The sequence below is a fragment of the Scomber scombrus genome, chromosome 13 (assembly GCF_963691925.1).
Source record: "Scomber scombrus chromosome 13, fScoSco1.1, whole genome shotgun sequence".
Lineage (NCBI taxonomy): Eukaryota > Metazoa > Chordata > Actinopteri > Scombriformes > Scombridae > Scomber > Scomber scombrus.
The window spans coordinates 23,454,271-23,468,234 of record NC_084982.1 but is presented as its reverse complement, the minus strand read 5'-3'; the positions used below and the strand labels follow the sequence as shown (position 1 = coordinate 23,468,234).

At 39.2% G+C, this 13,964-nt stretch overlaps 1 protein-coding gene across 1 annotated transcript in view; it reads left to right on the top strand.

The window, feature by feature from the left end:
• The first annotated feature begins 2,002 nt into the window (after positions 1–2,002).
• Positions 2,003–13,964, top strand: part of LOC133993294 (lactase/phlorizin hydrolase-like) — a 39,263-nt gene continuing 27,301 nt past the window's right edge. Inside the window, exons 1-17 of the mRNA XM_062432207.1 lie at positions 2,003–2,619; positions 3,226–3,283; positions 3,450–3,533; positions 3,666–3,759; positions 4,024–4,102; positions 4,588–5,287; positions 5,374–6,022; positions 6,274–7,827; positions 7,969–8,237; positions 8,589–8,879; positions 9,626–9,824; positions 10,636–10,826; positions 11,066–11,172; positions 11,509–11,640; positions 11,827–12,050; positions 12,311–12,547; positions 12,762–12,917. Coding sequence (XP_062288191.1) covers positions 2,003–2,619; positions 3,226–3,283; positions 3,450–3,533; positions 3,666–3,759; positions 4,024–4,102; positions 4,588–5,287; positions 5,374–6,022; positions 6,274–7,827; positions 7,969–8,237; positions 8,589–8,879; positions 9,626–9,824; positions 10,636–10,826; positions 11,066–11,172; positions 11,509–11,640; positions 11,827–12,050; positions 12,311–12,547; positions 12,762–12,917 — 5,641 coding nt within the window. The remainder of the gene's footprint in view (positions 2,620–3,225; positions 3,284–3,449; positions 3,534–3,665; positions 3,760–4,023; positions 4,103–4,587; positions 5,288–5,373; positions 6,023–6,273; positions 7,828–7,968; positions 8,238–8,588; positions 8,880–9,625; positions 9,825–10,635; positions 10,827–11,065; positions 11,173–11,508; positions 11,641–11,826; positions 12,051–12,310; positions 12,548–12,761; positions 12,918–13,964) is intronic.

The following is a 13,964-nucleotide window of genomic DNA, read 5'->3' as shown; positions in this document are numbered from 1 at the left end:
ACAGCAGAAGCCTGTTTGCACTGTTAGTGAAGCTTTTTGGCCCAGAAATGACTTGCATGAAACAAGTTGGTGACAAGAATATCTTCATTTGGCGAGATAAACCAGACTGCATATTTTACAGCTGCAATCAAATAGTATGCACAGTATCTGAGCCAGAACCACTTCACAGGTCTGCCAAACTGTCTGACATTGACTGGATGAAGTTTAATATGGCCTGAACGCTTTCAGCTTTTCAGTTTCCACTTAAAGCGATAGTTCGGCGTAATTTCGACCTGCGTCATATACACCATGAGGTCTATCTAATCACCGCCTCAGCCCTTTTTTTTCATTTGGTCGCAAAATAGTGGAGTTAGAGCCATCAGCCGAATGGCTTAGTACAGGCGCTAACGGAACCACCAGTGTATCTCGTAAGTTACCCCACTAATAATGCCTGGATTGTTATCAAACTTCTACAGTAGTACAAATAGGGTCTTTACTCATAAATCGATGCATTGGAAAGTTTGTAAGTACACCAGGAGTTTATTAAAATAAACACTTACCTGATGGCTTTTACTCTGCTGCTACTGCTAAAGCTGTAAACATCGTCGAAATCTCGCGTGACCACTGAAATACTGTGTGGTCGTGAGAGATCCCGCACAGCACATCTAGAGATCTGTGCGGGATCTCGCGCGACCACACAGTACTTCAGTGATCACGCGAGATGTTTACAGCTTTAGCAAAACAACAATTTTAGGCACTGATGCAGCAAATTGATGAAAAAATTCATTTTTTCAGGCTTATATGTCAACCACCCGTATCCCAATCTCACTACTAAACGGGCAGCCCAGGGAAAAGGGGAGAAAGGAACGAATCCCTTCCCTGTGTGGCTTTCCCCAGCCCTAGAGGAGAACCCACAGGCTGGAGGAACTGCCCACCCAAACACCGGCGCAAAGCAGGCTGGAAAGGGACCCCAATCAGTGGGATAACAGTTGCAGAAAACCAAGGGTTTGCCGGGGACACTCTGTGGAGAACTATGTTCTCGAAAACTGGGTTTCTGAAATCGTGCAGATGGAATCTGCTCACCAGTTGCTTTGTGAAAGGGCCTGAAAGAAGCATGAAGTCCTCCTGTCCATTCACCTCACTGCTCCAGCAACCATACAGACACAAAACATACAGGGACACAATAAAACCAGTACTTCATTGTTGCTGGAAAAGGATGAACTGATATTAACCACTGATGGCAGAGCTTTATAAAGCTATGCTATTTTCTTCTCATTGCACAGTTACACAATTGAGATCAGTATCGCATCCAAGTGGTGCAAATTACAGTGTTTTATTGCAGCAGTGTGATATGGTCAGAAAGACTCTCGACTCACACGCCAAGATGATAACTGTATCCCTGTCTTGTATGCTCTTATTTGAAGTTGTAATATGCTTTTGAATATTCATGCACATCTACATCAAAACTGATGTATGATGTGTAATAAAAATGTATTTATTAGTAATGGATGCAATAATTATGTAATGACCAGTTATTATGATAAGCTGCCTGCTGCAGGTGAGGACTGCTACACGTTCCCTGGGCCACCATTAACATTTGAACCCTGAACCTGAAACACAAGCAGCAAGTGACATAACCTGGCTAAACATAGACTTGGAGGTGGAAAAAACAAATAAAAACAAAAAACAAAAACAACAGATTTGATTACTTTCAACAATAATTGAATTACTATTACTTTTAAAAATCAGAGTAAACTCAAGTGACTATGGGCATTTCTTCTGGACCTCTACACAGATGTTTATTACCTTTCATCATGAATCTCTTCTTTTTTCTCTTTGACCCTTTGAATTTTATCAAAGGCACTCAAGATTGTGACCACTCCTAGCAAACATATCATAAAGTATCATAGCAGTAGTGTCAGTTATGAAACTCTGGTCTGACTGAATGTTTAAGCTTGTAAACAACATGCCTATAAAAGGTGAGCCACCCAGGGGCTCAGTCACCTCCCCACACTCTGACAATATGTCATGCCTGTGGAAGTTTCTCTCTGTGTTTTTGATAGCTGTGTATGGATGCAAGTGCCAGCAAAATGATGAGCAAAATCAAGCCATTTTTCTTGCTGGTCCCATGACCAATGAACAGGTGAAAGACCTGAATGTTAAGCGTCCCGAAGGGGCACTGATTGACACCTTTGACTGCACTCATCCCATACCTCCAGGTTCTAGGCAGTACTTTGAGTACCTCCAAGGCAGAGGGGTGACCCACTTCAAAGTGCCGCTGTCATGGGCTCAGCTTCTACCTACAGGCCTTCCAAGCCAGCCACAACAAACTGTTCTTACCTGCTACCAGACCCTGCTGAAGCAGCTGGTGGAAGTGGGCCTTAAGCCTCTGGTCATCCTTCATGGATCAACAGTACCAGAAGTTTTAAAATCGATGTATGGAGGCTGGGAGAGCCACGAGCTGATCGAGGTGTTCCAGCAGTATTCAGAGTTTGCATTTAGAGAGTTTGGAGAGCTGGCAGACTCCTGGGTGACTCTGAGTCACTTGGAGGAGCTGAAGGATGCTGAGCTACAAAACGCCCTCGTGGCACACACCAATATTTACCACCGTTACCATCAGCTGTTTCCCAGGGGAGGTAGGAGATCAATATTTCTTACTTCAATTCTTTCAGCATACTCTGAACCTATGTTGGACTCTTCTTGGATAGGACTAATGATTTATTGAGTAAAACATGTGGCTTTAGGGAGTATGCAAAGACTCGTTGGGTTCTGCATTTATAATAAAATTATGCATTGCTGGATTAAAGAGGTAAATTGCAAAATGTCTCTAAAAAGTAATACATATTGGTAGAAGCTAACATTTGAAAATAGTTGGCCTTTTTCAGGTTTGATTGGGGAGATATTAAAAACAGATATTCTTTCTCATTTTATTTATCTTCTTTTAAACACAGACACCAGTTAATATTACTAATCAAGTCCCTTTAAATTATTAACTATTTTACCTATGATCCGAATGATTCAGGAGCAGAGATTGCTTCGTCATAAAATATATTCATTCTTGTAACATTTTTCACCTTTGTGCACAATAATTACTAAATGACTGATTGATGAGATAAAGGTTTCCATATCTGTTCACCACATATAAAGGTCATTGCAATGGAGTAATGCAGGGGAAAGGGGAGTGTGCTCTCTCTGTCTAATAGCAGATACAAAGTATAATAAAGTGTGAATTAACTTGTGTTTTTCAGTATCCATTGGGGTAAAAGCTAGCAAAGTCCCAATCATCTGTGACACTCAACTTCTGGTAAGCTCATAACAACCATATTATTGTGTGACTAGTATTGATATAACTTATATGAATAAGACTTCTCCTAATAGATAAGGTGTTAGATAAGCTCTTTGTTAGTGTGATAAGGAATTGTGAAGGTTTTCCACACTGAGCTTAACACTCATATTCATGTCTATTTCAGAAAAAAATGGATTTCCTGTCTATTAAAATTCAATATGACTGTACCACTGGAGGAAACCTCGCTGAGGAATTGCAAAGTGTCATGGTATGTAGAATAAAAAATACAGCTATGCATAATAAATTGTGAGCCCTTGCTGTCCTAGTTGGGGAATTACTTGCTTACTTCATTATGAATTAATTACATGCACTTATGTTGAATGTCTCCGTTATCTTGCAGCAAAAGTGTGAAGAAAAACCCATTCTTTTTTATGAGGTGAACATCAAGGACTGTTCTCCTTATCAGTTTTTGTCTGATGACAACATTTTAAAAGGTGATCTTTCATATTATGAATAAAGACTTGCAACTTGAGATAACATGGAATAATTCACTATTATAAATACAAAATCAATCCTAATTAATGTAAATATTTGGGATTCATATTCAGACATTTAGTTATTTAATAACTGAGATAGACTGCACTTATTATGTCACACATCACATAATACACATCACATATTGAGATAATTGTACAACAGTGTAGGATAAAAGCATGATATGATATTTATGATACATCTCTTTTATTATACTTTTACAGTGCTGAGCAATGACGATCAGTATATTCTTGGATTTGACATGGTGGATCTGTTGGGTCCAGCTGACATCATCTCAAAAAGGTATTACAGTACATATAAAATATTAGGGATTTAATTAACCATATATCCTGACAATCCTAAATTGTGAAAAATAGCAAACCCTTGTATTTTACTTGTGGGAAACAATTTTTTGTGGAGCCAGTTCAGCCAAAAAACATGTAATTGTTTATTCAGGAGATGTTTTGACTAATTTAGGATACAAATTGCACAAATTCCACTCTGACAATTCTGACAACAAATTGAAACAGTGTAAAGTAAACTCACTACAAATGATTCCCAGTATGAAAGATGGGGTGAAGAGTTTCAAAGGAAGGAGCACAGTGAAGCCTATTAATAGATAACATGTTTTGGTATATACTGCACTGTATTTGTATGTTCATATGTGTGTACAGGGGAAGTATGCTTACAAATATTTGTATGCACAGAGGAGGGTTCTGCACTCTTGGTTTCTCATTACGTATTGCGGTCTAATTTTGATTCTAACGTCTTGTTTCTTTTATCTTCAGTCATTTACATCAAAGTGATGCCACCTACAACAGAAACAATATTCAAACATCATCATGTTCCATAACCTACTGCAAAACATGGAATAATTTTGCCACCATGACCTCATATGAACGAGACACCTTCCTGAATGAGTCCTTTCCTGTTGACTTCCAATGGGCCACCTCCAGTGAGTCCTTCAAGGTTGAAGGCGGTTGGGCAGAAGGTGGGAAGGGAGAAACCATTTGGGACCGTTTTGGTCATGAAAACAAGGTTTTTGATAATCAGACAGCTGATCTAGCTTGTGACAGTTACCACAAGGTGGATTATGATGTCTATCTCCTGCGAGGTCTTCATGTCAACACCTTCCAGTTTTCCATCTCCTGGGCCCGTATTTTCCCCTCAGGCCACCGGGACAGCCAATCAGAGAGAGGGGCCGTCTACTACGACAAGCTGATCGATGCTCTCATTGAGTCGGGCATACAACCTGTTGTCACTCTCTACCACTGGGATCTACCACAGACACTCGAGGACCAGGGTGGATGGACCAACACTTCTATTGTTGAAGCCTTCAAGGATTATGCAGACTTTTGCTTCTCCAGGTTTGGAGACAGGGTCAAGACCTGGAACACATTCAGTAGCCCCTGGGTGGTGAGCCACGCTGGGTATGGAACTGGTGAGCATCCCCCTGGTGTAAAGGACTATGTGGTTGCCTCCTATCAGGTGAGACCAATATTGTACTGTACTGTAAATACATGCTGATACACTATTCTGATACATTCACCTTAACATTTATCGTGCCTCTACAGGTCACTCACAATATTCTCAAGTCCCATGCTGAGGCCTGGCATGTCTACAATGACAAGTACAGGACAAGACAAGGGGGGAAAGTGGGCATTGCACTGAACTCTGACTGGGCTGAGCCCATGGACCCCTCCAGACCTGAAGATAAAGCAGCTGCCGATCGCTACCTGCAGTTCATGCTGGGCTGGTTTGCACATCCTATATTTGTAGATGGAGATTATCCTGCAACACTAAAGACTCAGATTGACCAGAAAAGAAAAGACTGTTCTCATTCTGCACCTGCCGTCCTCCCAGTTTTCACTGCTGGAGAGAGCCAGAGGATACGTGGAACAGCCGACTTTTTTGGATTAAACCACTACACCTCCCGGTTGGTCAACAACAGTAATGGTGGTTGCACACCTGGTCCTCATGGGGTGGGTGACTTCAAGGCCCATGTGGACCCATCATGGTCCTCTACAGCTTCTGACTGGATCTATTCTACACCTTGGGGACTGAGAAAGCTCCTTAACTACATTTCCACTGAGTACTTGAATGTCAACAAAGTGCCAATTTATATAACTGGGAATGGTATGCCGACAGAGTACAGTGGAGACACTCTCGATGACACCAGTAGAATAGAGTACATGAGGAGGTACATCAATGAAGCACTGAAAGGTATTATAGGTAGCAGTTCATAATGAAATTACCATCATAATTTTATATATTATAGCTAAGGTGGATAATTATTACGTAAGAGTTCTGTGTTAAACACAGGTTATTTAAATTTCAAATGAATAATTTCATATTGCAGCAAATGGTTACTCTTGTTTATGTTAATGAAACTTAAAATTGCAATGCTTTTCTTTTATGACTTTTTCTAAACTTGTTCTACAAAGCCATGTTACAGCTCTTTATTGTCTCAACAGCTATACATTTGGATGGAGTAAATGTGCAGCGGTTTACTGTCCAATCACTCATGGATGGCTTTGAAGGTCCACAAGGCTACAGTGAAAGATTTGGATTGCACCATGTCAACTTTGATTCACCAGACAGGCCCAGGACTCCAAAGCAGTCTGCCTACTTTTACTCCCAAGTTATTGAGAAAAATGGCTTTTCTTCCAAAAAACAGAATTTAAATGTGCATGGATTGAGAAATACAGAGTCAAACAAGTTTTCTTCAATGCCACCTTCCACGGTCCCATCCCAAGCCAAGGACGTTTGGAGGAAATTCTCAAACCAAACCAATTTTCAGAGAAAATTGTATCATTATGGCACTTTCCCACAAGGCTTCAGTTGGGGAGTATCATCCTCAGCTTACCAGATTGAAGGTGGCTGGAATGCTGACGGGAAAGGACTGAGTGTCTGGGACACTTTCACCAATAAACCTGGCAGTATCCCTGCTGATGCCAATGGAAATGTGGCCTGTGACAGTTACCACAGACTTGAAGAGGACCTCTACATGCTGCGAGCTCTGAAGGTGAAGTCATACAGATTCTCTTTGTCCTGGTCCAGAATCTTTCCTGATGGTCAGCGTACTTCCCTGAACCAGAAAGGAGTTGACTATTACAATAGACTCATTGATGGCCTGTTAGCGTACAACATTACCCCCATGGTAACACTCTACCACTGGGACCTCCCTGAGGCTCTGCAAAAGCTTGGTGGCTGGGACAATGTTGGTATGATTGACATTTTTAATGACTTTTGTGACTTCTGCTTTGCCACCTTTGGAGACAAAGTGAAATTTTGGATGACCTTCAACCAGCCTCACACTATTGCATGGTCGGGATATGGACTTGGACAGATTCCACCAAATGTTAAGAAGCCAGGAACTGCACCATACAAAATTGCACACAACCTGATAAAAGCACATGCTAAAGCCTACCACACGTATGATAATAAGTATCGCAAATCCCAAGGTGGTCTGGTATCCATTGCTCTCAATGCTGACTGGTTTGAACCTAAAGATGTCAATGTTCCCCGTGAAGTAGTGACTGCTGATCGTGCTCTGCAGTTCCAACTGGGTTGGTTTGCACACCCCATTTTCAAGAATGGCGACTATCCAGATGCAATGAAGTGGCAAGTTGGAAACAAAAGTGAACTCCAAAGTCTTTCAGAGTCAAGACTACCTTCCTTTACTGAAGAAGAAAAGAAGTACATCAAGGGGACTGCTGACATGTTCTGTGTAAATCATTACACTACAAAGATAGTAAGTCATGTCACAGCTCAGCTTAAACCTCAGTCATATGTATATGATCGGGATTTGTCAGAAGCAGAGGAAGGTGATTCCCCAACTACTGACATCGGCAACCAGAGAGCTGTACCATGGGGCTTAAGAAGACTACTAAACTGGATCAAGGAAGAGTATGGAGATCCAGATATTTACATTACAGAGAATGGAGTAGCTACGAACACCAAGACTACAGTTGATGACACAGTCAGAGTATTTTACTACAAAACCTACATCGATGAAGCTTTAAAGGGTTAGTATTCTCTTAATTTATTGCAGTTCAATATCCGAGCCAGATTACCGAGAAAAACTGTGACTGACAGTATCCAAACATGTTTGAGTTTTTACTGATAATTATATTACTTATATCTTAATATTTATATTTTTTTTACAGCTCATAATCTTGATGACGTGAAGGTGAAAGGATACATAGCAACATCTCTCATGGATTCTTTTGAGTGGCTTAATATGTACAAAGTTGGATTTGGGCTGCACCATGTGGACTTTACCAACCCAAACCGACCGAGGACACCCAAACGCTCAGCTCATTATTATTACCACATCATGAAGGACAATGGTTTCCCTTTACCAGATGATGAGAAGATACTTTACAGACAGTTTCCCACAGGTTTTAACTGGAGTACTGCCAGTGCCTCTTACCAGGTATGTATGGGCACGGTTACCATATTTATTTTTCTACAATGAATGAGAGAAATAAGATACACTAAAAAAAAGAAAAATCCTTTTTTGTCTAAATATATGAATTGTCTTTAAAACATATTCAATGTTGGTGAAAGTCAAGTATTTTTTCTATTTTCATTCAAAAAGGCACAAGCTTTAATATGTCAAGAAGCTATTTGAAAGACAGCAAGCTTTATTGAAGATTTTACAAACTCTGAGTAACATAAGGTGAAAAGCAGTATTCCATAGCTGTTTTATATATGCTGCTCAGGTATACACAGAAGTAGGAGTTTACCATGCTTAGTACTGTAAACAACTATTTTCTGATTTCAGATTGAGGGGAGCTGGAGAGCCCACGGAAAAGGACTCAGTATCTGGGACAAGTTTTCCCATACTCCTTTGAGAGTGGGCAACAATGACAATGGCGATACTGCTTGCGATAGTTACAACAAAATTGACGAAGATGTAGCAGTCCTGAAGAAGCTGAAGGTGACCCATTATCGTTTGTCCATATCCTGGCCCCGTGTGCTTCCTGATGGCACCAACAGCCACATCAATGAGGCTGGACTGAACTACTACCATAGATTACTGGATGCTTTGTTAGCTGCTAATATTCAGCCCCAGGTAGGCAGTGTTGTCTTTGTTATTGTTAAACATAAGGTGTCAGATAATTAATTTTATTTAAATTTCATAACAAATGAATGATGTGTGAATCAGGTTATTGTGTGTATGTTGAACAAGTGCAAAGAATATACAGGGTGTCCATAAAGTCTCTTTACAAATTAACACATTTATTACAAAAGCAAATTAATAGACAAACTTGTGGAAATTGAATCATTTAATACACCTCTATATGGGCACCATTAATTGCACAAAGCACATCAAGACGGTACTTGATTTCTTGCCATGTTCACTGTAGCATAGCCTCATCAATGGTGGCAATGTCATCAGTGAACTTTTGCTTCAGGTCATTGATGTCCCGTATCTTTGTTCGATACACGATACACAAATGCAATGTGATTAAAAACTTTGATAACCACTGAGTACATAGAACACATCTGATTAACATATCTCATCAATTGCTTTTGTAATGATTTTTTTAAATCGTAAAGAGACTTTGTGGACACCCTGTATTATAGATTATACTGAATGCAAGGATTAAAACATGCATGGGTAGGATGTAAAAAATTGTTGGCTTTGGTTGCTCCTAGTGGTAGCATAAAAAAAGACACTGTCTGTCAGTGTCTTTTTTTATGCTATCACTAGGAGCCACCAATGTGTGTTACTAAAAAATATAACTGCAAACTGCACTTTACCCTCAGGATGTACAGCACTGTAGTCCACATTTTTTCTTTCCCTTTATTTTTCAGGTGACCCTGTACCACTGGGACCTTCCCCTGGCTCTGCAAAATGTGGGTGGCTGGCAGAATGAGACCATTGTCCAAAGATTCAGAGATTATGCTGATGTTTTATTCAGCCAATTTGGAAACAGAGTAAAGTTCTGGATCACTCTGAATGAACCCTACATTGTAGCCAACCTTGGCTACGGATATGGTACTTTTGCTCCAGGTAATCAAACAAGCCTCAATTGAGATACATTTCCAACTGGAACCATTTTTTGTGCAATTCAAAGATGCTCCATACAGCAAAAGATTTGTTTTAGATTCATTGAAAACAGTTAGATCACATTCCACCCCAGCACTAATCCTCTTTTTTGAGTCAAACCGTATTTTTTTTTATCCTTGATCGGCGAAAGAAACTTTTACAAAGTCAAGTTTGAATCTTTGTTGTAATTTGTGCTGCTCACCAATATTTCACTCATAGTCTCTGTATGGATAGAATATGAGACAATATGTGTTTGGACAGTTTTTTTCCAAAATGTTTGATCATGTAACCAATTCTTAAAGACACCGTTCACACGTTAAAAAGTAAGTATTTTTAAAAGTTATTAATTTTAAGCGTTTATGTGCTGGTCTGAAGATTTCTCCTACTTATCTGAAAAGTCCATTCTCAGTGTATGTGCACTGGAAGCTAAATGTTTCCATGTCACACTTATTTTATACCATACCATGATTAATTTCAAACTAGTTGTGATATATTAGATCATGCTCACAGAGAAACGTTACTCCCTCTGCAAAAGAATGTGAAAACAAACTGCACATTATTCTGCACAGTGAAGCTCAAATATCCAAGTGAAGTAACAAAAAGCAAAACACATTTCCTACCAGAGGATGTTAAGAGGGCTTTAATCACAGAACACAATATATTTTTCTATTAACTGGTTCCTTAATATCCTTTTTTATGAAAACATACACACTACTGTACAATGATGTGTTTGACAGCTCTGTTTGACAGCACTGTTACATCTCAAATGTTTCAGGTATTATAGGTAAGCAGTATATTGCAGCTCACAACCTGATCAAGGCCCATGCTGAGGCCTGGCACCTTTACAATGACAAATACCGTGCAACGCAGGGTGGTCTCATCTCCATTACCATCAATTCTGATTGGGCGGAGCCACAGAACCCACACAAGCAAGCAGATGTTGATGCAACTGAGCGCTACTTACAGGTAGATTAACAGATGCCAACAATAAAGCACTGGGGTTTTTTTTCACCTTCACACTTTACCATGTGAGTAGGGCTTGATACATCAGAAATTACTCAGATAGTGTCAGGAATACTGAAGCTCAGAAAAGCTTGTCAAATGAAGATTCTGCCTTTCAGTGAAACCCTCTATGACACATCCATCAAGTATCCAAAGCAGATTAATAAATATGAATCTAATATATATTATAATTTATTCTGCAGTTCTTTCTTGGCTGGTTTGCCCATCCCATCTTCAACGGTGATTATCCTGACATAATGAAAACAATCGTCCGTGAAAGAAGCCTTGCTGCAGGTCTCCCTCAATCACGGTAAATGGAAAATACATCATCAAAAACACTGAAATCAATTTGGTTTCAAATACAATATAATCATGGAGTAAACAGACATTTGTAATGCACTTGTTGAAGCCTCATTCATCATTTAGTTTTATTTGTGATTTGGTTGAGTAAAACTAACTGTTTGAAGAAGTATGTACTATAAGGGACAAATTACTATTATTTTGACTTAAGGACTTGGAGTAAAAACATACATAGGCTACATACGTACTATATCAATGTCTTTAATGTAATATATATGTGTATATGTATTAGAATATGTAAATATAAATCCTGGATTTGGTTTTAAGATATACTCTTCCTTCAAAGGCTTCCTGAGTTCACTCCTGAGGAAATTAAGAGGATCAAAGGGACTCATGATTACTTTGGCTTCAATCATTACACATCGGTTCTGTGTTTCCCCGCTGATCTTGGAAATCAGCAGGATTATGAAGGAGACAAGTAAGCTTGAAATAAAATGACACCTTGATAACATTTGATGGTTGAGAATTAAACCCACAACAAGATACTTTGACTGTTGAAATATGAATAACATAGTTGCGTAGATGTACCTGAAAAAAGGTTTGTATGTCTTGGACAGTAAGAGAGTCAGAGTTACATGATAAACTGATTCAATGTCATATTCAGGGGCACTGGATCCAGCCGGGACTGGTCATGGATTGAATCTGGCTCCTTCTGGCTACGGATCACTCCATTTGGATTTAGGAAACTCCTCAAGTTTATCAAGGATGAGTATGGAAACCCGCCCATCTATGTTACAGAGAATGGGATCTCAGAACGAGGAGCAGTGGACTTGAATGACATCCACAGAACGCACTACTATGAGAACTACATTAACCAGGGCCTGAAAGGTACCACAGCCAATAACAATAAAGAATTAGACGGATTCATGGACATTTTATTGCTTTTCATTGTGTAATTGAATTACATTTCCTGTAGTTCATTTTGCGTGTTTTTTTCTTTTTTTTCAAATGTACAGGTCAATAAGAATGTAATACTTAGATATTTCCTATTATCATGGGCAATTAAACACCAAATAATCATTCTACAGTCTTATTTAGTCAAGGCAATAAATGCATGTTTAATGTACCCATTCTTATTGATCTTTTAGCCCTTGTTCTGGATGGAGTTGATCTGAGAGGCTACACAGCCTGGTCATTAATGGACAACTTTGAGTGGGCTGCTGGCTTCGCCGAACGATTTGGACTTTTCTATGTGAACCGCTCCAACCCCACTCTTCCTCGCATCGCTAAGAACTCAGCTTCTCGCTATTCTACCATCATCACCTGCAATGGCTTCCCAGACCCGGCTCTTGGGCCCCATGAGTGTTTGAAGCCTGAACCTGAAGGTAACGTAATGCTGAATACTGAGAATGTAGAATTTAAGAGGTAGTGCTGCCTCTAGATTTGAATTATTTGCACTCTTTCAACAGTCTTCAGTTGATGTAGAACAGTTTCAACATCATGCACACAAATGTAACTGATGCTAAATCCCATCCTAAATGTAAGGTAAGTATAAAATAATTAAATTGTCTTTTTTTCTTGTCCTTTTTCTTACACCAGCTACAAGTTCACCAACTCTGACCACAGAAGTTGGAGGTACAATTGTCCCTATTCTGCCTCTGAACATGGTGGACTTCTTGGGTCTGGAGCTGTCATCTCATGACGCTGAGGTGGCACTTTATGTCATCTTTGTATTCCTTCTTGTAAGTGTTCTTGGTATCGTCTTTGTTGTATATTGGCTCCAGAAAGCAATAAAGAAGTCAAAGAAAGCAGCTGTAGATACTGTTAAGATGGAGAGACTGTGAGGAAAGTTTTAGAAAGGATCAAGTACAATACGAATCAACTTTACAGCTGGTTAAAAACATAAAAATACGACTATACATAGGTTTGTTCAATAATGCTGTTAAAGGCTGATTATTCTTATTCAATGTAAAATGTATAAACTGCAGGTAATGAGATTGTTATCATTATTGGGTAAATCTGGTTTGAGAGCTCAGCACAGCTTCAACTCAAAGGCAAAAATCAACATTTGTATTTCACTCACTTTCTCCAGTCTTTGTTTCATTTCAGCTATTTCTGTGCCCTTTATGTCTTGTTATACTGAAAAAATCTTTAAATATTGGATTCACTGGTTTGTCGCCAAGTTAATAAATGTACTGTTGTGATCATTGCTGCTTCACTGTTTCCAATATGTATTTTCAAAAAATAAAGACTGTACCTGAGTTTTCCAGATGCTTGTGTCACTGTTAATGAATGACCTCTAGATGGCGCCAATAAATCAATTTCTAAATGGACACTGGCAGCAATGCTGCTTTTGCTACAGTATGGAGCAGTTTCACATTGTTCAGTATTGTACAATATTTAACTGAAGTTAAAGGTAAGAGTAAATAGGGATTTCAAATTGAAAATGATAAATCAAAAAAACAAATGTTATGTTAAACAGAGTGTACATTCACTTTGAGACACATGGTTTTTGGTTTTTATTATCATTTCAACTACTCAAGGTCCTGATAAGGAATGCATTTCACTGGCAGAGTTGTTGATTTCTGACACTACAGCCTGCTTCATGCTGATACAATGCTTACAGAATTTCCCACTGGGACTAATAAAGTACTTTAACTATTTGAAAGCCTGCAGTTTCATCCTCTGTGTTAAACTGCTATATAAGATAGTTTCAAATTTAAGAACCAAAATGAATTTGAGATAGTAAACAAACATCTTCAGCTCTATGAGGAAGTATCTGGGGCAAAACTTAACCATAAT